The 25,513-nt window shown below is 44.1% G+C and overlaps 1 protein-coding gene across 1 annotated transcript in view; it reads right to left on the minus strand.

Annotated features, from left to right (window-relative positions):
* Positions 1-24,874, minus strand: part of KMT5B (lysine methyltransferase 5B) — a 52,492-nt gene extending 27,618 nt beyond the window's left edge. Inside the window, exons 1-3 of the mRNA XM_081100415.1 lie at positions 24,607-24,874; positions 4,274-4,509; positions 1,061-1,208 (exon numbers count right to left, since the gene is read on the minus strand). Coding sequence (XP_080956541.1) covers positions 1,061-1,208; positions 4,274-4,433 — 308 coding nt within the window. The 5' untranslated portion in view covers positions 4,434-4,509; positions 24,607-24,874. The remainder of the gene's footprint in view (positions 1-1,060; positions 1,209-4,273; positions 4,510-24,606) is intronic.
* Positions 24,875-25,513: the final 639 nt, after the last annotated feature.

The raw sequence follows: 25,513 nt of genomic DNA on the forward strand, positions 1-25,513 counted from the left end.
AGGCACATTTTCACCAGAATTACTTCTTTCTGGGTTTAGAATGTAATTAATAAATGCATCATACAGTATTTTGTTTTCATTCTAGCGAGGGAGAGTTAAAAGGGAAAAAGATGAACACAGATTTTCCTCCAATCACCTCTACTCACCTATTCCTACTTCCCCCTAGCTAATTATCCATGACTATCCACCGGTGATCAAGTCCTTCCAGGGTTGGTCACTGACACTGGAGCTACTGAACACCAGTACAGGGTGACTGAGGTAAGAGCGAGAGGTGGCCCAGAACTTGCTCTACATTCTAAATCCCTATACTTTTCCATTAGACTTGAAAACCCTTTGCCATGGAAGTTAAAGAGAGAGAGAAAACTTCTAAGGCTCTGACTTAGTGTATGGTGGAAGTCAATTACAAAATTATCTAAGAGCCTTTTTGTGGGAGAAAAGGTATTTAAGATAAGTAAAATATAGAAATTTAAAGGATGACAGATTTCAAGAGTGATGCAGTAATATTTTATGTAGATGACATTTAATACTCAATAAAGCACTTGCACATCTATTATCTGCACACTGAATGTAAGCACGTCTTTAAAAATATTCATGCTTACTAAGTTGAATCTTACTTAGCTGAATGCTTTGGTGCATCTCAAAGATCAAACACAGTGGCAATTATTTAAAAAAAGAAAAGTCTGTAATAAAACTATGAAGAAAAAAAAGGCCGTAATCTACTTTTAGTGGAAAATATACATTTTTAAGGTACAGGATGCCTGTCAGATTTCTTTTCACTAATTAGCATCAACATTTAAAACAGAATAAAGATGCTCCCCCAGCTTTGTATTTTAGTAATATCCTGAGATAAAATAAGAACACAGAATTAAAACTGACAAGATTCTCAGAAGCTTTTGTTGCTTTTCATGGATCACATATAGAAAATCTTTCTGTAACAAAGTACTTCCCTTTAATGTCGTTTAAATTTTTGACTGAAAGTAAAAATCTATTTTCTTTCTTTCCATCTATTTTCTTAAATTCAACATCATCTGTGTCATTCAGGATAAAGACTTAAAATTACCTAGTATTCATTTTGTGTGTCTGAAAACCTAAATAGGGATCAAGAACCAAACTGGTTGCTAGGTCATCATTTTCACAGAGTTCCTTGGCGGACATTCCAGAAGATGGTACATATCGACTCTGTCCTTCGAATCCTGAGTTACCATTACCTGCAAAAAGAAAAAGAAAAGTAACTCAAATTGAAAATGACTAAAGTCTACCTTAAAAACTTTTGCCCATTCAAGCTAGTAATCAAGAACTAAAATTATTTCAATCAATTTTAATAATGGAGATTGGAGTACTATTTGCATAAACGTAAAGGCAAATGCAATAAACTAAAACCCAATTATTGAAAGTATTTCGATTACATGTAACACCAGGTTTCCCAAGAAGAGCGTCTGTGAGCATCTTGGGCTCAGATGCCTTGCCCCTCCAAGGAAGAGCTGAGAAACGGGAAGGTGGAGGTTCACTGAGGCAGCAAGAGGCATCATAAAAGGCCACTACAGACAGGGCTGGGGTGAGGAAACAGGATGAGCGAACACAAGACACTCTGCAGTAAGTGCCAGAAGGGGAGAGCTTGATTTTAAGTACCCAAAGGAGTCCCGTGTAGCTACCTCCAGCTTCCTGCTTTAGGTGGATGAGTGATTATTATTTCCACTTGTCTGGGAACAGGCCCAGAGGTTAAGCAATTTACTTGCCTAAGATTACAAAGCTAGGTAGTAGAGGTGGGGAAAGGAGAAAAGAGAGAATGATAGGCCTATTTCTAACTAGCCTGTCTGAAAAAATGTTGACTGAAAAATAGGGAAGATGAAAGAAATATATATGTGATGGAAATCATTGGGTTTAATTGTAGAAGAAAAACACTTTAAAGAGAGGAAAGGAAGGCCAAATTTGTATATATCAGTTTCATCAGTGCTCATTTCAGTACGTCATTGATAGTCTTATCAGCAGTCAGTGAAGATACCAGCTGTATGACGTTAAGCCTCTCAAAATTAAGATGTGGAAGAACGAGAGAAACACACAGTGAGAGGTATAACTTCTTTTCATCCACTCTTAAAAAAAATTAAACACTTATATGAAAATCCCTGCCAAAGGATAGGTATATGATTTGCATGTGGGTATGTGAAAAGCTATCAGATCATTTTATTTTCTGTAACAGCTTTATTGATCTATAATACACATACCATATAATTCACCTACTGAAAGTGTACAATTTAATAGTTATTTTTGAATATATTCACATAATTGTATAACTACCACCACAATCAATTTTGGAACATTTCATCACTCCCCAAAATAACCCCCATACCCATTAGCAGTTACTACCTACTTCTCCCTCCCAGCCCCATCAACCACTAATCTAGTTTCTGTTTCTATGGATTTGCATACTTTGAAAATTTCATATAGCTAGAATCATACAATATGTGGTCTCTGCGACTGGCTTTTTTCAATTAGCACAATGTTTTCAAGGTTCATCCATGTTGTACCATGCATCAGTACTTCATTCCTTTTTATGCCTAAATAATATTCCACTGTATCGATATAGCACATTTTGTTTATTCATTAGTTGATGGACATTTGAGCTGTTTCCACTTTTGGTTATTATGAGTAATGTCTCTATGAACAATCATATGAAAGTTTTGTGTGTACATATGTTATCCCAATTCTCTTAGGTACATCCCTAAGAATGGAATTGCTTAGGTCATATGGTAACTCCATGTTTAACCTTTAGAGGAACTGCCAGACTGTTTTTCAAAGTGGATGCACCATTTTACATTTCCAACAGTACTGTATGAGGGTTCTAAGTTCTCCACATCATCACCAACACTTGTTATTATCTATCCTTTTGATTCTAGTTTTTCTGGTTGTTGTATCTTATGGTTTTAATTTGCATTTTCCTGATGACTAAGAGTACTTTTTTTTAAGATTTAGTTTTTCTGGGTCCCTTAAATTTCCATAAGAATTTTAGTATCAGCTTGTCAATTTCTGCAAAGAAGCCAGTTGAGATTTTGATAGGAAATGCATTCAATCCGTAAAGTTTTGGGGGCTAAATCCCTAATGTGGGGCATGCAGGAGGCGGCTGACCAATGATTCTCTCTCATCATTGATGTTTCTCTCTCTCTGCCCCCCTCCCTCCCTTACTCTCTGAAATCAATAAAAATATATTTTTTAAAAAATTTAAGAGATACCTAATTTACTGAGCAGAGCCAACACCACTGCTATAGTCACTATATTTCTCAATCCCTTCAGGTTCCCATCACATGCTAAGGGGTAAGGAAGTGTCCATGCAGAAGAGAATCCATTACAAAAACAGTGACCTGGTCTGACATGGAAAGGTTAAGGGCAGTCTGGGCCCAATGAATAGCATAAACCCCTAAAAGGTAAAAAATGAAATGAATCAGAACTAGAGCAATCTAACTGAAACTACAGAAACACTCAGGCTAATTCAATCTATGGGGAGTAGGCAAAGTCCAACACAAACTAAGGCTGTTTAGCAGAGGCTAAATTAACCTTAGGAAAAGTAAGAAATAGAAAAAGTTGTGCTCCTTAACATGGTCATACACTTTTGGACAACCTTTGTATAGTTGTCTACTTAGGTTTATGTTTATCCTGGGTTGATTTACTACTTGTAGAAGAACCATGAAACTCTACAATTTCTCACAACTCTCAACAAGTCATTCCATTCTTACCAAGAGGTATAGAGGTGAAAAAGTAACTTAATATCAATAGTGCTCCAGATAAAGGATTGTTCACCCTATACAAATATAAGAAATGGTGACCATTTGTGAAGTTGCCCTAAACTCTACTTATCACGCAAATCAGAGTTAACTTTATTCATATTACGCTAAGTTTTCAAAGACATACATATTTATACTTACATCAAATATAAAACATACAGCTTGCACTTTTAAGAAATTCAGGTCAGTAGCGGTATTTTAGTATTTTTTATAGAACAGATTAGCCATTTAGGTATAAATTCTACAAAACATAATTTAAAACCATGGATATAAAAGGATGATTGAAGTTATTATATTAAACATTAAACTGAAGTTGTACACATTTGATGAGAATAAAAACTGATACAACTTTGAAAGAGTAAAATACTATATTGTTAACTATGTGAGAACATAAAGAATTGTTTTGAAAACAACAGAGCACAGAATACATTACAAACTGGAAAGAATTCCTGCCCCATATCACAATCAAAAGAGTGACAGTTTGAGTGTGTACATACATCTGCTCGACCTCCTCTCCACTGCGTTTTTGCCAGCCTTCACGGTGTCCTTTCCCGTGTGCTGTAATTTTGATTGATTCTGCTGATGGTCATTAGACAACTTGCCTCCATTTCTCCTGCCATTCACCACCATGTTCTTGGATTCTCCCAACCACTTCATACCCACAGACAGCCTGACCCAGGTGCATTTAGTCACTCTCTTCAAATAGCTTAGAGAATAATTTCAATGTTCTCTCCTAACAGAAACAAAATATGAAAAACAAAACAAAATGGGGAGGTAAATACATAAAAACCATGCTACACAGACTCGTGAGAAAGATACAGAGTATTAAAAGTACTATAGTAATTAATGTTTCCACTCTTTAGACTACCTGGGCTCCAGCCGGTCCTATCATGCTGAGGTCTTCAATGGCCCCAGGCTCTGAGGAAGGACTTATTGGGTCTTGCTCATAGCTTGTGCTTTGAATAGCAACTGGTAAATAGCAAGTGCTCAATAAATGTTTATCCTTCCATTACCATTAAGAATCATCTTTGCTCTTTATTATGCTATCTAGGTATAGGTCAATAATCAGCTCAAATCACACATTTTGGTAACATTCTATGAACTCTGTGAGTAATCTACAAAGATATATTTATTATCTCTTGTCTGCAACAGTTTTGTTACATCTTTTTGTCGTTACAATCAACATTCAAAATATTTAGGGGTATTTTATCAAAGTATTGCCCATCATAAAATGTCTTACTCAGCGTTCCTTTACAAAGGCAACAAAAACTTGAGGTTATATTTGCTCATATAGAGGTATCTCTCACTATATGAATGCTAACTAGCTGAATTTGGGAATTGAATAATTTGGACAGTGAGGGATACCTGTAATTTTAAGGACCTTTGGAAGTGAGGGTATAATAGATTGTTTGTTGGTAATGGAATGAGAAAAAGGATGTCCATGACATCACCTCATTATGGAAATATGCTTTTAGTGTAAGTCAAACTAAAAGGCTCTAGGATAAGAAAGTGCAAAACATAAACAGGATGACACTCCAACCAACTGAACCACCCCACGAGAGCTAGAAAGAATTAAGAGATGAAATAGCAAGTCATCTCTCCACAGAGAATCCGTAAGTCCCATCCCATCAGATTCCCACTCAGAGACAAAAAGCCGAAACCTGAAATGAGCCCCATCAATTTGTTTTAATATGCCCTCCAGGTGATTATGATCCAAGCTCCAGTGTGAAAACTGTTCTAAGTTCCTTATCCATTCAATTGATCAGTTGTTAAGGCAAAGGACAGATGCCAACATTTTAAGGAAAATTGTGGAATAAAACATTTAATTGGAGGAAATTGTACCTATCAACCTAATCCCCCCCGCCCCCCAAAATTAGGAAAAGTTCACCAATAAATCATTCTAGTAGCACACATCAGCCCAGTTCATGGAACGCAGACTGAGATCCACTCTAACTTATACATAATTTCAGCCAAATGTGGGTTAATGATCCAAACTGGAACAAATTCATAACTTCAAGTATGAGAGTGCTTGTGTCTGGATATATTCTAGCAGAGACTCCAATACTCTTCACTCGTCCAGAAAACGACAGATCATTAAGGTAAAAGACTAATGAATACCTGGTGAAAGCAGTTCTAGTAAAGCTATCAGAAATTTGGGGGCTATTTATAATGTTTTAGCTCAAGATGAATATAAACAATAAAAACTCTTTATATACAATAAAAATAATTATCAGGTCATCGTCTGTTCTGCCCCATGAGTGTGGAATTTGTTCTTGTTGGCATGTTCTTCCCTGTAAGATTACAGTGGGAGGAAAGAACACTTACGTATCAGAGGTGGAGATGGAATTTCAAAAACTAACAGTCAATATGGTGGTAGACTGTGGAGAAACAGGCTGCAGAAATCAGATGGCAAGCAAAACCTAGAGGCTTCGTGGCTACATGGAGGCCCCCCTCCTAACATAAGCAAGGGTGCGTCTCTCTGGCCTAGAACACAGCTGGCTCACATGGAAAGGCCACCATGGCCTTTGGCTTGGTTGACAGTACCTAGCTAACTGGCCACTGACTATATTTAGAAGTTAAAATTACCTCAAATTTATCCCAAAATTGGCAGAAAAAAAGATTTCCAGAAATGAGTACTGACCACTTCTTAAACGGCTAAAAGCTACAAATCTTTGTTCTGATCTCAAAATATAAAAATGCCAGGAAAATTACTAGACACCTACGATATTCCAGACACTGTTCCAGGCACTGAGGATACAGCAAAGAAGAAAACAAGGTTTCAGCCCTCATTTGTGCTTATATTCTAAAGAAGAAAGCCCCGGGAAATAACAAATTCACAAATAAATGCCAGTACTGGGAGACAACAAAGCGGTTTCTAAGCAGCAGGAAGTGTTTTGGGTGGCGCAGGGCCTGATGGGACAGCTGGGCAGCAGTGGGGAGAGTGAGAGGCTAAGGGCATGGATGAAGCTGAGGAAGTGCATCTGAGGACCAGCACGGAGCAGGGTGGCGGGGCAGAGAAAGGGGCAGGAGGAAGGTCAGAGAGGCTGCCAGAAGAAACCTCGTGCAGCCAAGGGTTCAAATCCTGCTGAGACTTGGACACTGACTCTCAGTGAGGCGCAAAGCAGAGCAGCGACATGATTCAACTTACAGTCGTAAAGGCCCCTGCTAGCTACTTGCTATGTGGAGAGCTCACAATGAATGCTTTTAAAAAAGAAGTTCTAATGAAGCTATTAATAATTTGTGGGGCAAGAGAGAAAACACCAGTTAAGAGACTACTGCACTAAAGCAGAGGGGAGAGAGAGAGATCCTGGTGGCTTGCAGCAGCAGAGGTGGTGACAGGTGGTTAGTTTCAGGATCTTTCCTGAAGGTCTTGCTGGTAGATGCGATTTGCTAACAGCCTGTGTGGAAGAAAAAGGACTCAAATGTGCCTCCGTGTGGAAGAATGGAGTTAATATTTAAGAAGGTGACAAAGGTGACAGGGAAATCAGGTTTGGGCAGGGGTCAGAGTGCAGGAGTTTGCTTTCGGTAACATCTGAGATACCCATTAGGGACCAAGTGGAGATGATGAGAGGCAGTTGGACACCAGGGCCTGGCGTGCATGCTGGATAATTAAACCTGGTGCTGCCGGGAGCCGGTCCAGCCTTGCTGTTTCAAAGGACCTGGCATATATGGCATACTGTTCTTAGTATGTTTGCTCACCTTCTTGGCACTATGTGTTTTAACCAAGGTCTCTGAGAAAGGTTGTTTCCCCAGGTAGGGATTTTCCCCTGAAGTTAGGGAGGGAATAAAACCTCTTAACTAAGTGCCAGGCGGGTAATTAATCACTTTAACTATGAACAATCATGCTTAAGCTACATAATCTTTACTCCCTGGAATGGAGATAAGAAACGCCCTAACCTTTGTAATATAGATAGGATTGAATCAACTGGTATAAATACAGATGTAACAAGACAGCAAGACTCAGAACTAAGAAGACAGAACTTAGAAGACAGAACCTACACAGAACCTAGAGACAGAAGAACTTCGCTGGAGAGAACATGGCAAAAGATCTTGGACTGAACCTGACTACAGAAATTGGCAAGAGAACCTGACTAGAACCTGGTGACTGAAGCTGGCTTGAGAACCTGGACAGAACCTGGCTGGAGAACCTAGCGAGGGAACTTGGCTACAGAACCTGGCTGGAGAACCTGGAGAACCTAGCAAGAGAACATGGACACAGAACCTGGCTGGAGATCCTAAGCAGAACCTCTCTGGAGATCCAGACCAGAACTTGGCTGGAGATCCTGGCTGGAGATCTTGGCTAGGTTGCTGATCAACTGAACACTGTCTCCGTGTCATTCCTTCTTCGCCGACTCCGTCTACGCCTTTGGGAACCCCTGGACCCGCTGGGGTTGGACCCCGGCATGGTGTCAGTACAGTACTAATACTATTTCAAGTCAGAGGATGGAATGAAATCATCTGGGAAGTAAGTCTAGATCAGTGGTTCTCAACCTTCCTAATGCTGTGACCCTTTAATACAGTTCCTCATGTTGTGGTGACCCCCAGCCATAAAATTATTTTCGTTGCTACTTCATAACTGTAATTTTGCTACTGTTATGAATTGTAATGTAAATATCTGATATGCAGGATGTATTTTCATTGTTACAAATTGAACATAATTAAAGCATAGTGATTAATCACAAAAACAATATGTAATTATATATGTGTTTCTGATGGTCTTAGGCGACCCCTGTGAAAGGGTCGTTCGACCCCCAAAGGGGTTGCGACCCACAGGTTGGCGACCCACAGGTTGAGAACCGCTGGTCTAGATAAAAGAAGCCTAAGGACTGAGGGGGCACCCTAGCATTTAAAGATCAACATGAGAAAACAGCAGCAGCACAGGACAGTGGCAGGAGCAACTAGTGAGAAGGGAGGAGAAGCCAGAGCAAAGCAGGGATCAGCACTTCAGGAGGGAGCAGCCATGCTGGGCACAGGCCGCCAGGCTCCGAAGGCCAATCCCTCCTTTATGAGGGCTGAAACTCACAGACAGGATGGTCTCCTCACCATCTGTGAACCTCTTTCAGAAATAGCAGAGAACTTCTAAAATAGACATCATGTCTCAAAACATAGGCTCTTGGGAACAGAATTGGATAGCAGAGGGGAAATAAGGAATAAGGAATAAAAAGAGCCCTAAAATCTTGTGTCATCTTTTCAAATAAGAGAAAAAGAGTAGAAATTTCACATTCAGAAAAGATATATGTAAATTAAATTCAGAGGGTAGGAGAAGAGAGGGATAGGTTAATTTGATAACAGTATGCCCTGAGAGAGTTTATAAGGATCTTTTATATAAAAAACACTGAGCCCAGCCAGTGTGGCTCAGTTGGTTGCGCATGCCCCAAGCACCAGGAGGAGGTCACTAGTTCAGTTCACGGTCAGGGTACAGGCCCAGGTTGCGGACTCAATCCCCAGGAGGGGGCGTGCAGGAAGTAACCTATCCATGTGTCTGTCTCTCTCTCTCCCTTTCCTACTTTAAAATCAATAAACAAAACCGTTTTTAACCGAATAGATGTAGATGAGTACATCGCCAATTCTCTGGACTGGAATAATAAAAATTCTCTGGTAATGGGGTGGAATCCCCGAGAGTACAGCGCAAGTTTTGCTCCCTCTACTTTTATGAGTTCACTAGAAGGATCAGGCTCTCTTACGGAAATCAGTGTGACTACCCGGCATGAGAAGTTCACCTGACACTAAGCCAACAGGTGCCGGGAGCCGGTCCATGCTTGCTGTTTCAAGGGACCTGGCATATATGGCATACTGTTCTTAATATGTTTGCTCACCTTCTTGGCACTATGTGTTTTAACCAAGGTCTCTGAGAAAGGTTGTTTCCCCAGGTAGGGATTTTCCCCTGAAGTTAGGGAGGGAATAAAACCTCCTAACTAAGTGCCAGGCAGGTAATTAATCACTTTAACTATGAACAATCATGCTTAAGCTACATAATCTTTACTCCCTGGAATGGAGATAAGAAACGCCCTAACCTTTGGAATAGAGATTGATAGGATTGGAATCAACTGGTACAAATACAGATGCAACAAGACAGCAAGAGACAGAACTCAGGAGACAGAACCTAGGCACAGAACCTACACAGAACGTTCTCTAGAGACAGAAGAACTTCGCTGGAGAGAACATGGCAAAAGATCCTGGAAAGAAACTGGCCTCAGAACCTAGAGACAGAACCTAGTGAGAGAACATGGCAAAAGATCCTGGACTGAACCTGACTACAGAAATTGGCAAGAGAACCTGACTAGAACCTGGTGACTGAACCTGGCTGGAGAACCTGGAGAACCTAGCAAGACAACATGGACACAGAACCTGGCTGGAGATCCAGAGCAGAACCTCTCTGGAGATCCAGACCAGAACTTGGCTGGAGATCCTGGCTAGAGATCCTGGCTAGGCTGCTGATCAACTGAACGCTGTCTCCGTGTCACTCCTTCTTCGCCAACTCCGTCCACACCTTTGGGGACCCCTGGACCCGCTGGGGTTGGACCCCGGCAAACAGGAAAGGAAGATTCACCTGACAAATTTCACTGACCAACATGTGGGGAAGGAAGCACATGCTCCAGATTCTAGTACCAACCATAAACAAAAGGGCAGACTACCTATGGCAATACAAAACATACTGGAAAAGTGCTAAAATGAGAGTTGCATTTAAAGAGGAAACTAGTTAAAAGAATTATGTAGAGTTGTATTTAAAGAGAAAACGTCTGATCATATAAATACCACTGCAGGAAAAACCGCGTGCACACCATATCACACCTATCCCAAATCAACAACATAATGGATATCTTTGAGGGAATGGATTAACATTAAAAATCACACCCACCCCCAAAATGTTTATAGTAAACCTATTTATGAATAATTGGGGAAAATTACTGATACTTGAAAGAGTTTCAAAAGAAAGCACAGAATTGTTTCATAAAAAATGTGTCTGGTTCATGTGAAGTGCCCACTCTATTCCCAGCAGTGATGGGCCAACAGATTCCAACACCGTTATCACTCCTACTGTCCCTTATGACACAGAGGGTTAGAAACGTTTAGTGCAGGGGTCCTCAAACTATGGCCCGCGGGCCACATGCAAATACAAATATTGTATTTGTTCCCGTTTTTTTTTTTGCTTCAAAATAAGATATGTGCAGCGTGCATAGGAATTTGTTCATAGTTTTTTTTAAACTATAGTCCGGCCCTCTAATGGTCTGAGGGGCAGTGAACTGGCCCCCTGTTTAAAAAGTCTGAGGACCCCTGGGTTAGTGACTTCCGAGTTAACTGTTCATGCCCAATTCATTTGAGAACTGTGGTTCCAATCCTTTTTTACTTAAAGCTTTTGGACAGGAGTTTTGATGAATGTTCTAAACACAAACCAGGATTTTTAAAAATCTGTTAGAAAAATAAAAACACTGATTCTGAATAACTAGCAAGAATTTTAACATAACCCAGCCGGTGGTGCTCAGTGGTTGAGCAAAAGCCCATGAACCAGGAGGTCACGGTTCAATTCCCCATCAGAGCACCTGCTCCAGTTGTGGACGCGATCCCCAGCGTGGGGAGTGTAGGAGGCAGCCAATTAATGACTCTCTCATCATTGATGCTTCTATCTCTCTCTCCCTCTCCCTTCCTCTCTGAAATAAAAAAATATGTTTTTTAAAAATGAGAGAAAGCACTATCCAAAGAGAAAACAAGTAACACACACCAAAAGAACAAAAGCGTCCACACTGGACCAGGAGTGAGACCACTCTGGCAAGTATCATTTCCAACAACATCCCACTAGTTAAGTGAGCCTTGTGAAAATTACATGCAATAGCAAGACTAAAGTATTTGGAATTGTTAAGAACCATTATTAACAGAATTTACCTAGCCCACGGCTACAGGATCTTGCAGATCCAGCCCAGCTAATATTCCAGACACAGCCTGGTTTACATCCCTCTAGAGCAGTGGCTCTCAACCTTCTGGCCCTTTAAGTACAGTTCCTCATGTTGTGGTGACCCCCAACCGTAAAATTATTTTCGTTGCTACTTCATAACTGTAATGTTGCTACTGTTATGAATCGTAATGTAAATATCTGATATGCAGGATGGTCTTAGGCGACCCCTGTGAAAGGGTCGTTCGACCGCCAAAGGGGTCGTGACCCACAGGTTGAGAACCGCTGCTTTAGCGTGCTAGGCATTTTCCCAGCACTGGCCTTTATACTTGGGATACTGCCAACCTGACAACCAGTCCTACCTCCAGCCCACCGCCTGCCTTGTTACATGCTTTAACATTTCTCCTTCATGGTGCTTGTTACAACTGTACTCACTCCTTTATGCAATTACTAGATGGCACTGTCTTCCCCACTGCACTATAAACTACTGAGGTATACTTTCATATCACTGGAACCTAGCACAGGCCCAACACACTATAGGTCCATTCACAACCCCCCTTTTAGTCTCAAACCTAACTGCCAACATATAAGCCCAAGTAGTTATTAGTTCCTTCCCTCAAATCTAAAATTACAAAAGGACCCTACAACATATCAAAGAATTCCACATGGTCTTTATCAATGGTTACTCCAAGGCCATCTGCAATAATATATATCCAAGGTTCCATGGAATCCTCTAGCAATAACCCACATGATAGTACCAATATAGGAAGCCCTGCAAAGCTATCAGGAGCATTTGTGATCAATACCCCCTCATAAGACTACAGTGCAGTAAAATAGGGCAATTGTTCAGTTGCTAATTCATTAGAAAACTACAATGAATTCATGATAGCACCTGTAACCTTAAAACTTGCTCCTAAAAATATTGTGGTCAGAAATAAACGTCATTTGAGAATTTAGGTGACTTGTTGGAGTTCAGCTAGGGCTATGAAAGAGAAACCTTGGGGAATTCTGTTTTTCTGAATTCACAATTAAGCCTTCACCTAAAGCAGAGCTGTTGCTGTAAGACAGGAGGTGTCGTGCAAACTCAATGATGATTGGGTATCTAGCACCAAACTCCAGAGCAAAAACAGGTTTTTATAGGTACCTATAAAATACTTATCATGTTATTATTGAAAGTTTCTCTTCTGCCTTCTTTTGCCAGCTGTTGTAGTCAAACTGATATGGATTTTGCTTTAGCCAATTTAGTAGCTTTCACAGGCAGCTCAGGTGGTGAAGCCCCATTGGGACAAGCAAGAGATGGCCTGTTTCAGAGCAGTTTCCCACCACTGCATAATGATGCTTCACCCACCACCCTTTTAGGATGCCTAGAGGACAGCATCACTCATTATGCTAAACTGGATGCAATAACTGCTCTAAAGAACATTGTAGTAGCACTAGCTGGTTTGACTCAGTGGAAAGAGTGTTGACCTGCGGACTGAAGGGTCCCAGGTTCATTTCCAATTCAAGGGCACATGCCTGGGTTGCGGGCTCAATCCCCAGTAGGGGGCGTGCAGGAGGCAGCTGATCAATGATTCTCCCTCATCATTGATGTTTCTATTTTTCTCTCCCTCTCCATTCCTCTCTGAAATCAATAAAAATATTTTTTTAAAAAAATACTGCAGTAGGCTGGAAAATGATCCCCAAAGATATCAAACCGGCAAATGTTCATTTATAAGAAAAAGGGTCTTTAGAAATGTAATTAAATTATGGATTTTGAGATGGAAGAGATGATCTGAGTGAGCCCTAAATGCCACCACACACACAAGAGGAGAGGCAGAGATCAGAGTGATGTGGCCACGAGCAAGGGGATGCCACAGTCACAGAAGCTGGGAGAGGCAAGGAGCAAATTCTCCTAGAGCCTCTGGGGGGAGCCCTGCCCATACCTTCATTTGGGCCCAGTGAAAGTGATGATGAATGTCTGCCTTCCAGAACTGAGGGAACAGTTCGTTGTTTTAAGCCACCAAGTCTGCAATCATGCTACAGCACTCACAGGAAACTAACAGAGACCACGAAAAAGTAAACCAAAGTAAAATGCTTTACAGTTAACAGACTTCAAAAACACACAAAATTCCAATGTATCACGGAAAAAAAGATTTTAAAAACCTTTAAAAAGTTGTTTTAAATACACTTTAAAAAAGTCATTTCCCCTCTTCAACTGGAGGTGTGAAACAAAGCTATAGATAGAGCTATAGTGGAGTTTGAAGCTAAAGTCGCAATCCCACATGTAATTACTCACGAACTGTGCTTAAGCCCAGTTAACCAAGGCCTTCCTTAGAAATACTGTGATGGAACATGTTTATGTTTACATAAAATTAACAATAAAAATGAAAACTAAAACTACTAGAATTTTTCATTTAGAACTTTATTTTTTAAATTGATGAGAGAGAGAGAGAGAGAGAGAGAGAGAGAGAGAGAGAGAAACAAACATCTATCCATTGTTGCACTTACTTATGTATTCACTAGAAGCCCGAATTCGTACATGGGTGGGGTCCGGCCGGCTGGCTGGCCCACCCCAATCGGGGCCCTGGCCAGCTGGGGGGAGGGGCCATGGGCAATTGGCCGCCCCGCCCCCGACTGGTGTGTGTGGGGGGGCAATCAGGGGCAGGGGCAGCCAGGGGGAGGAGCTGCGGGCCAATTAGGGTGATGAGGGCCCATCAGGGGCAAGGCCAGCGGGGGGGGGGGGGAGGGGGGGGGCCTACAGGAGGTTGGCTGGCCAGCCCCACCCCCTGGTCAGGCAGGTTCACTCGCTGCAGTGGTCGTTCTGGTCGTTACGGTGTTCCAGTAGCTGGATATATATATATATATATTAGTAGACTGGTTGGTTCTTGTATGTGCCCTGACTGGGGATTGAACTGGCAAACCTTGGATGACCCTCTAACCAACTGAGATACCCAGCCAGGGCTTCAGAAGAATATTTTAAACAGCAAAATATACACTACTAGTAACTCAGCAATCAGACATTTACAACACAACAGCTGGGCATGTAATAAACACCTCTCTAACAGCATCCTTACAGAAAATATTGCTTCACAGTTCCTTATTTACTCATGTCTGATTATAACACAACAAAGAATTTCACATAAAAATCTGTGTCTCAAATCGCCTTAGTGAGTATTTTTAAAATAAAGGTTTTAGCTGATGTAAATGTTCCAAAACAACCTGCTTGCCCATCTCTCCATATCTGACCCACCTACCTACCTAGTAGGGCCTATGAATAAAATAAAGGATGCTTCCTTTGTTACTGTTTTCTAAGACCCAAACAGCATTTTACTTTTCTACAAACAGATGCCACCTAATGTCAAAAGCCTGCAAGTACAGCCCTCAGTTCCTCAGGAGCTCTGAGGCAAGTAGAACAAAGAATAATTAATTCTTACTGGGCAAAGACAAAGGTGAGAAAAACTTCCAAAAGACAATTCTTGGGGTGGGTCTTAAAAGCCAAGACAGCAGGACGTGGACTTTGCAGGGTGCAGAGGGCACAGTGGCTCAGGACATGGCTCTGGGGGGAGTCAAAGTGCCTGGTCCCACCTTGGCTTCCACTGGTTACTCTCAGTGTGAGCAGTGTGACCACGAACAAGTCATTTAACCTCATTAATGCCTAATAACAAAATGAAAATGGGGCCTACCTCCCTGGTTTATCAAAAGGATTAAATGAGCAGAAATTGCTAATAAAATAAAGTTATCCACTGTCTCTTTTTGAGTAACTACAACAGAATCAAAGAGGGCCAGGCATGTTGGCCCATTATTAACAAAACCTTAAACAATCAAGTAGAAATTTCCCCTTAACTCCTCACCCTACCAAAACTCCCCCCTCCCCCAACCACATCACCTCATCCATTAAAAAGTACAAGTTTTCAGGAGAATAAACAAGGGCCAGGGGTGCGACTTTATGCTCCAGAGCTGAGACCAGCTCTGCTTTCCTACTGCTCCTGAACAGGGGGATGTGACCGCTGGCAACAATGTGAAATTAAAAATTATACCAAACTACAACTCACACTCAACGTTCAGAGGGACTAACGATTTTATTATAGTGGAATTTAGCTTGTTGTGTATCTGGTAAAACATTTTTTCTTACTGTAACTCCATTTTTAAAAACATACCAGTAAATCATAACCCCTCTATTCATTTAGTACTTCCTATATTCATTTTATCAGTTAATTCTCACACCCTGTAAACCTGTTGTTATTACACAGATGAAAGGTTAGAGAATTTGCTTAACTGTACTCTAGAAAGGACCCCACTGGTGGGAAAGCATGTGACTGGAGACAGAGAGACCCGTTAGAAAATTAAATGCAACAGAAGCAGTGAGTGGGAAGGGAGAAAGGCGCTGGTGTTTCAAATATAAACTTGGCTAGATATGGAAACAAATTAGATTTAGGTGGTGAGGGACAGAAAGGAATTCCACATGAGTCAGAAATCTCTAGTTGGGGCAAAAGTTTTAGTTGGGGCGACTGCAAGGTTGCCATCAACACAGAGGAAAAGTTTGCAGGAAAGATGAGAAAGTTTGGATTTGCAAAGTTTGAGGAGGGGGCACTACCCAGGTGAAGCTGGCATAGGATGTTAGAACTCAGGAGAGAAGTGGGACTGTGAAAGAGTAACATTAACAAAAAGGACTTTACAGACTACCAAGCATTCCAATATTATTTTAATTCAAAGAATCACAGAATTTCAGAACAGTCTTAGAATAAAAGAAGCAGGCTCAGGGAGAGAAATTACCTTCCTAAAGTAATTCACTTCTTCTGACAACGTAATGTGCTACCAATACATAAAACCAAACTTCCTTTTTTTTTTTTTTTTTTTTTTGAGCTTTATCAGTTAACTGAAAGTGAAAAGGGGAGGAGAGAGGCATCTTGGAGAGACGGGTCTTGCAAAGCAGCATCCCCACTTACACTGTCCAGGGTTATTTGTTGTACAGTGCCCAGCACAGTGTCCACCACACATGTAAATAACTATCTGCTCAAGACGTGAGTGAAGACCTGAAGGCCGTAGGGATGATTTGCAGTCTTGGGCACAACTGAGAGATACCTCTTAAGCACTGGTTTTCTGGGTACTATTTCACAGTATTGCCCTATGATCCAAGGTCTGTGCTGATAGCTTTACGTGTATGTCACTTGCCCACATCACAGTCCAGGGGTCCTCAAACTACGGCCCGCGGGCCACATGCAAATACAAATATTGTATTTGTTCCCGTTTTTTTTTTTTTTTACTTTAAAGTAAGATATGTGCAGTGTGCATAGGAATTTTTTCATAGTTTTTTTTTTTAAACTATAGTCCGGCCCTCCAACGGTCTGAGGGACAGTGAACTGGCCCCCTGTTTAAAAAGTTTGAGGACCCCTGTCACAGTCCCTTAACATATACAATATATTAAATATATTCATTCACATAATAAAAAATTAAATTGTACAGTAACATAAAAGATACTACTATTATCAGCCCATTTTACAAATGAGAGCAAGCCTTAGAGAATTAGAAAAAATTAAGCCAAGGCTGGGGTTTAGAGACTATACACTCCTGACACCATATAAGCAATACAATCCTGACTCAAAATTTTAAACATAGAGCAGGTCCTCCAATAATGTCATTTTGTTGTAACCCTGATGAGATGCCTGCCATAGGAGCTTAACTCTTGTTTATATCAATTAACCTATGGTAAACAGGTTTCATTATATGTCATTTTGCTTAAAGTCACACAACCTATCAAGGGTGTTACGTGAGTACTTACTATATTTTGCCTGTCATTTGAATAAGACCCTAGAACAAAACAGACATGGTTCCTGATTTCACGGAGCTCAGAGAATAATGTGGGAAGAGATAAACAATCTAATAAGCATGAAACTATAAATTCTGGTAAGAGCTATAAAGGACACAAATAGGGTGCTAAGAGACAGAATAATGTGGGAACAGACTATAGACTGGATGACCAGAGAAAATAAATCAAAAGCATAGATACAGAAACAATCACCTTTTGGGGGTCAAAACATTCCTGGTTCCTATTTATATCCAATGAACATAGTTTCTAAGGCAGAGGTGGGCAAACTTTTTGACTCGAGGGCCACAATGGGTTCTTAAACTGGACCGGAGGGCCGGAACAAAAGCATGGATGGAGTGTTTGTGTGAACTAATATAAATTCAAAGTAAACATCATTACATAAAAGGGTACGGTCTTTTTTTTTTTTTTTTTTAGTTTTATTCATTATCCGGCCCGCGGCCGTAGTTTGCCCACGGCTGTTCTAAGGTCACTGGCTTTGTCTACTAGTAAATCCTCTTGGACCTGAGTGAGGTCTGCTTTTGTTTCTGTTTTAAGGGAGAGGGAGGTTTCCATATGGCCTGTCTAGCCCAAGACTCCACTGGCTCACTGGCTGAAGAATCAGGCCCCCCTGGATTCCTCAGCCGGGGAGGTCCACCTTCCTAAGAGTAGGTTGGTTTTCTTGCTAAAAAAATATATCCCTCCACATTGTGCCACATAAACATTTTCTTGAAAATAAAAATACGCCTCATGGATAATTTATCAGATACTTCAACCTTGTTATACAAATCAGACAAAATGAATCATCCTGCAGATTTAGAATCCACTCAATCCAACATTTATCAGGAACCTACCTACTGGGAGCCACTGGGCACTGTTCGTGGTGCTGGAATATTGGTTGTGTCCAGGAACACTAGAGGGCGCACAAGAGCTTCAGCTTTCAGGAAAACCCGTCTACAGAACAGGAAGCTGAATGACCCTTCACTGAAGGCGTCTCTAGCCTAAGACCTGAGAGGCAACCCCAGTACTATTAGAGATCTGCTGTTCCTGTGTTAGAGACCAGGTGTTTCTATAAAGGTGCACAACTGGAACACCAGGACCAAGAGTTCGCCAGCTTGGCAGCCCTATGATGTAGGTGAGTCGGGTTATTATCACTACAAATGAGATGGCTAAAGCTCAGAAATAAAGTTGCTTTCCTGAAGTCAAATGGAAGTTAAGTGGTAAGGCTGGATCTAAAGCTCTAGTGTTTAAGCTGCAGTCTGGGGATTTACTCCAATATTTGAGCCACATGTGCTTCAGTCAGAAATAAAGAGGCTTATCACTGAGGAATGCTTCCCCAGGTCTATTTACTTTTGTCTTTAGTGTACTGTTATAATGCAGAAAATAAGACATCTTGCAGAGATGCAACTGACAAGTAGGTGCCACATAGACCTTAAGAATCAAAATTTTGGGGCCAGTGATATACCCAAGCCTCTTGATTATAAAACCCAATTGACTGTAAGCCATATCATCAATTTGATTTTTTTAAAGGAGTAAAGTGACTAGTACATGAATATACAGATGAACTATATAAACCGATTAGTCAAAATATGATTAAAATAGTCCTTAGAATAGGGTGGCAATTAAATGTAAAATATACACTATAATATAGGATTGTCTACTGAATAAAACAGAGATTAATGTGTCATTATTTTACAGATGAAGAAAGTTGGCCCTCTCGATGATCTTATATAAATAATAACAGAGCAAACTGGAACAAAAGTTTGTTTTTAAATATAATATTTTTATTAGTTTCAGAGAGGAGGGGAGAGGGGGAGAGAGTGAGTCAGAAACATCAATGATGAGAGAGAATCATCGATTGACTGCCTCCTGCAAGCCCCACACTGGGGATCAAGTCCCCAACCTAGGCATATGTCCTAATAGGGAATCGAATTGTGACCTCCTGGTTCATAGGTCAACCCTCAACCACTAAGCCACGCCAGCTGGGCTGGAACACTAGTTTTGATACTTACTCCAGTGGCCCTTCCACTAGCCCCAGAATAGTATGTATATGTAATAGTCCTAATTATATACAACCCTAGAAGACACTGGCCAGCCCCCAATCTGCCTGGCAGATGCAGGAACCAGAGACAGCGAGTGATCAAACTAGTCCATGGTCCTCGGAACCCTTTAGCGTGATGAAAGAAAATTATGAAGCAAAACATAATTTAAAGCATCAATAATTATGAAAACCTGTGACTTATTTTCCCTTTTGTGAAGATATTTTACAGTTAATGTAAATGATTCCTGGTTCCATCAGGAACTATATGAAGATAATATACCTACACTAACTTACTGCCTCTGAGCAGTACCAGGATCAACAGCTAACATTAGCCCTGGCTGGTTTTCCCCAGTGGTTAGAACATCAGCCTGTGGACAAAGGGTTCAGGCTTTAATTCCCAGTCAAGGGCATGTACTTCGATTGCAGGTTTGACCCCTGGCCCTGGTTGGGTGCGTGGGGGAGGCAACACACTGATGTGTCTCTCTCACAATGATGTTTCTCTCTCTCTCACCACCCCCTTCTCTCCCTTCCACTCTCTCTGAAAATCAATGGAAAAAATATCCTCGGATGAGGATTGGAAAAAAAAGTTAACATTTGACCTTAATGTGGATTACAAAAATAAGGTGATGATTCTTTCCTGTAGAGATGGATTCTCTCTACAGCATGCCTTTAAAAGAGTAAAATCCGGGAATGCATTTAAAATAAGATGTGCAAGCCCTAGCCAGTTTGGGTCAGTGGATGGAGCAACCGCCAGTAGACTAAGGGTCCCAGGTTCGATTCCTGGTCAGAGCACATGCCTGGGTTGCAGGCTCGATTCCCAGTGTGGGATGTGCAGGAGGCAGCCTGTCAATGGTTCTCTCCCATCACTGATGTTTCTATCTCTCTCTACCTCTCCCTTCCTCTCTGAAATCAATAAAAATATATTTTTAAAAAATAATAAATAAATAAATCTCTCTGTATATAAAAGGCTAATATGCAAAGTGTCCCCTTGGGAGTTCAACCGGAAGACTAGGAGTTCACTCACTCACTATGACGTGCGCTGACCACCAGGGGGTGGCACGAAATGAAGGAAGGCCCAGGCCGGCAGCTGGAAGGCTCTGATTGGTCCTGATCAACTGCCAGGCCCAGGGACCCTACCCGTGCATGAATTTCATGCACCGGGCCTCTAGTAAATATATAAGAAGATATGCAAGACTAAAATTTGGGAACCTGTCTACTGAATAAAACAAGGTATGTTTGTGGGTAAAAAATGTTCTTTAATTTAACTAGAATAAAAAGAAATCCCAATCACATTAATAAATACTGGGCTAGATATTGATCAGGCATGATCTCTCCTCTCAGCCAACACTTCTAGAAACACCCAATTATGGGGTACAAAAGGAATTACTAAAGTAACAGATTTGTAGAGGTTTTCTTTTGGGAGTGGGGATATAGCATTGGTAGAAATAATTTAAAGAAAACTGTTAACTTCCCCCCTGTTAAAAGTCCTTTAGAGCCCTAGCCGGTTTGGCTCATTGGATAGAGCGTAGGCCTGCGGACTAAAGGGTCCCAGGTTCGATTCCGGCCAGGGCACATGCCTGGGTTGCAGGCTCGATCCCCAGTGGGGGGCGTGCAGGAGGCAGCCGATTGATGATTCTCTCTCATCACTGATGTTTCTATCTCTCTATCCCTCTCCCTTCCTCTCTGAAATCAATAAAAATATATATTTTTTAAAAAGTCCTTTAGACAGAACCCTGCAGTACTCCCTCATTTTGGGATCCCCTTCCTTGCAGAGTTGAGTCAATGGAACTCAGCCATTGAAACTACACAGTTTAATTCTCATTTCAAACTTAAGCACTTCTCACATAAAGTATATGTTTTGAAATTTCAAATTTGGCAGTCTAGCCAACAAAAACATGACTTCCCAAATCACTGTGTTCTAATGTTTAGAACTCCCTAATGCTTATAATTTAAAAGCACTTTGGATAATTTTACATTTTACCTGTACTAATTTAAGTTTGTGGTTTTTATAGCAATTAAAGCTATTTTCTACACCAAGCTGAGTCAATAAAATAACTTTTTATAACTCTCCCCCAGCCCCCCCAAATAAAAAGTAACTAAAAATCAAGTTGAAAACTTTAAAAATTGTTTCTATTGCATAGAGCTGTATCTGAGATACAACTACCCCTCTCTGCTCTCTCCCTGCATTTAGTTTATCTATGTAACCAAGTGTGTCACAGTGGGACAGACACATGGCCCTTGTCTTTAATACTGTGTAGAAGACAAAAATTAGGAGTGTTCTAGGGCTAACAGAGTCCTGTAACTCTTGCCCTGGAGAAGGATTTTGGAGAGTGGAAAGTGAAGTTCATATAAAATAATGGAAGTATGGAAGCAGGGAAGAGTGTGGAATCTCAGAGGGAAGGCGGGGGAGGGTGGGTGGGTGGGAGGTAATCAACCAAAGACCTTGTATGCATGTGTGCATATATGCATAACCCATGGACACAGACAATAGGGTTGTAAAAGGCCTGGGGTAGGGGGCAGGGTGGGCTGGAGGGGCCAATGGGGGGGAAAGGGGGACATATGTAATACTTTCAACAATAAAGAATAAAAAAATAAAGTAAAATGGAAGTATAAAAAATGGAATCTATGTGATTTATCTGAAAGGATTGCTCTCATAAGCCATGGGAAGGGCATTCCTGTGGACAGGGAGCTGTTCAGAAGCTACACACACAAGTATGTGTCTTTATAACACAACTGGGCCACATACTCATGCCCTTTAACAAAAGGATACTCATGTAAAGAAAAACCAGGTTCAATGACAGACTGATACGACGAGGGGAAATTTACAAACCAACATCCCCACCCACAAAATTCTATGCTCAAAGGCGTGCGAACAACCTGCAACCACTTCCTCCACATGCCGATTCTGACGCCCTCCCAGCCTAGCCACCTCCCCCGGTACTGCCCACTGGTGTCTGGCTCAAGCACCCGGAGTTCAAAGCATAAGCAATTCAGTGTGCACCCGAAGACAGATGAACATACAGGCAAGAGAGCACCTGCAAATGACAGAGTTCAACTTCAAGTTTAAGGGTGAAAACTGCCCTACTCTACTCCCCTCATAAAGAATAAATATCCGTAACATTCATTTCGCTCTAAGTTGTTCTGCTAATGACAACAATGTCTTAATAACATTAGAAGATGCTATTAAAACAATGTTTAACAACACCTTGAAAAACTAAATACAAACTACTGAACTTGATAACTTGGGAGCTTAACAAACTTAACACTTTCAAGTGTCTACTGAATAAGCACCTTCTCTGTCCCTGCCCCTGAATGGAGATAAGTAGCAACAAGCTCACAAGGAAGCCAAACAAGTAAAAAACCAAACGTAAAACATATAATAATGCACAGAACACGATGTAACCGCTGCTCAGGGACACAGGAAGTGCGCGTTCTCCCGAGTGAGCAGCCCCTGCACCGTGTGTGCAGGAGGAGGTTTCACCCGGAGGTTGACTGTCCCGCAGTCAACGCTGTGACCGAGGGGGCGGGGGGGGGGGGGCAGGACTGCGGGCGGACGCGGCCGGAAAGACGCCCGGAAAGACGCCCGGCACGGACACCCATGGGGCTGGCGCTCAGGAAGGGGAGAGCAGAAGGTACGAGGCTTAGACATCAAAAACTGAACACGGGGCCCGAGTTCCCACACACGCTGGGATTAAAAGCATTCGTGGACTTTAATCTCGGAACACAGATAGGGGAGCCCCGACAATGACAGGGCCACGCCCCAAACTGCTACAAAGTAAACTCGCATCCACTCTCGACACAAGTAACCCTCTGACACTGCGCCGTGCGCAGGGGTTTCGCCCTTCCGTTCCAACATGTTTGTGCTTTTACTACTAATCACCCCAAGTTACAGGCGTGCCCTCAATATCCAAGGGGAAAGTTTCCTCGGGTGACCCCACACAGCAAGCAGCCTCCAGGGCCACAAGGCCACGCGTGGCGACCCTTTACGTCCACGTGGTTCAAACCTGAAAAGGTCCCGATGAAAATCGCAATCGCAACCGGCCCGTTCCTCTGGCCCTGGGTCTAGATCCACCCCCCACACCCCCGGGGTGAGTTTCCTTCGGCAAGTCCTAAAAAAGAGGCTTCAAAGAACACACGTCGCCCCCTCGGCACCCGCGAGTTCGCTCCCTCGGGGGACGCGAAGTTCGAGCGGGGCCCGAGGTCCCGGACGCAGCGAGCGCGGTTCTCGGGGTCCCGCGCGCTCCCACGCCGTCCCGGCCGGTGGGGAGGACGGTCCCCCTGAACACACGCCTCCCCCTCGCGGTGGGAGGGGCGCGGGACACGGCGCGTGCGGCGACGGGGAAGGACGACGCGGGGGGACCCACGCGTCTTCTCGGGGCCGAGGCGCCGGCCGGCTGTGCGGGAAGCGGCCGGAGCGCCACGGGGTCCGGGCCGAGGGGCGCGGGAGCCGGGACGCTCGGCTGTCACCGAGGGGCGGGGAGGGCGGGGAGGGCGGGGGCCGGCCCGCGCGCAGAGCGGACGGGAGGCTCGAGTCCAAACAAAAAACACCCCGAGGTGGAGCGCGGCCGCGGGAGCAGATTGGGCGAGCCGGCTCCCGGCCGCCCATTGGAGCAGAGGGAAAACAGAGTCCCCCAATCGCGAGCGCCGGGGCCGCTCCCCTCGTGCGGCCGGGCCCGGCCCCGCGCGGCCCGGCGGCCGCTACCGCTCCCTTCCGGCGACGGCGCCCACTGCAGGCCCCGCGCCCCACCCGCGGCCCCGGCCCCCGCCCGGCCCGGCGCCCCCGCGGCCCGCCCCCCGCCCGCCCCGGCGCCGCCGCCCCGCTCACCGCCGGGCGCTGCCCGCTCCTCGGGGCGCGTCGAGGCTCCTCGCCAGGCCGCTGCGCTGGGGGGGGGGGGCCCGCGCTGCCCGGCGACACTTCCCGTCCCCCCCAAAAATTAATCACCAAAAAATAATTCCAGAGAAAAATGGAGAGTAAAATCCAAGATGGCGGCGCGACCGCAGCACCGCCCGCTCCCTCCGCTGTCGAGAAATGAGTCCCAGCCGCGGCCGAGCCCCCCGCCCCCATCGCGCCTCGCGCCGCGCCCCCGCGCCCCCGCGCCCCCCGCGCCGCAGGCCTCACCTCGCCTCGCACGCGGCCGCGGGGTCCCAGAGGCCGCCGCCAGCTTCGAGGCTCGTGTCCCAGGGGCTGGCGCCGCGCTGCCACCTCCTGTACCCGGGCGCCCTCACCTCATAGCCCCGGAGCCTCGCCGACCGCGCCGCAGTCGCGTCGCCGCCCCCGGTGAGCCGCCCGGACGCCGCCCGGGCACGGTGGGAAGACACGAAAAGGAGTGCCCTCGGCCGGGCGGAAGGACACCAGCCGGCTCGCGCGCCCCAGTCACCTCTGTTGCTTTTACGGGACTCTGCGGGGGGAGGCGGAGAAACCCGAGGAAGAAAGGAGTCCCCGCCGGTTTCTCCCGCGGCGGAGGAACAAAAAGCGATTTTGTTGGACCGGGCCGCCGCACTCCTCCCGCGCGGAGGGATCCGCGCTGCGCAGCCGGCAGGGATCCCTCCGCCGCTCGCTGCCCTTTAAATCGCGGCTGGAGGCGTCGGTGCCGCACGCCCCTTGGGCGCCACCTCGCTGCGTGGTTTTCTCGCGCCCCCGCCCCCGCAGACCCTCTGCGCCGCCTCACCCACCGGGACAGCCCCCGGGCCAACACTGGGGGCTTCTCTGCGGGGCGCAGGCTCCTCGTCCGCGGCTCCCACGGCGCCTCCCGGGTGCGCCGAGGCGAGGTGGCCCCACGGAGGCGAGCTTCTTTGTTGTGGAAATGGGTGTCGTTAGAAGCAGATACACCCCTGAAGTCCGTGTGGGCAGCCTCAGCATTCCACCGTGTCCTGTGGGAGGGAGGGAGGGAGCGTGCCCGAATCGGGCCACGGGCTTCCTGGTGTCAGCCGGCCATGTCGGGAGCACCTACTGTGTGTCCGGCTTTCCTGGAAGCAGGGGCATTGCCACCTGCCTCCTAGCTGGGCAGTGCCGGCACCGACCGCGC

The sequence above is a fragment of the Myotis nattereri genome (genome assembly GCF_964212035.1).
Source record: "Myotis nattereri genome assembly, chromosome: 9".
NCBI lineage: Eukaryota > Metazoa > Chordata > Mammalia > Chiroptera > Vespertilionidae > Myotis > Myotis nattereri.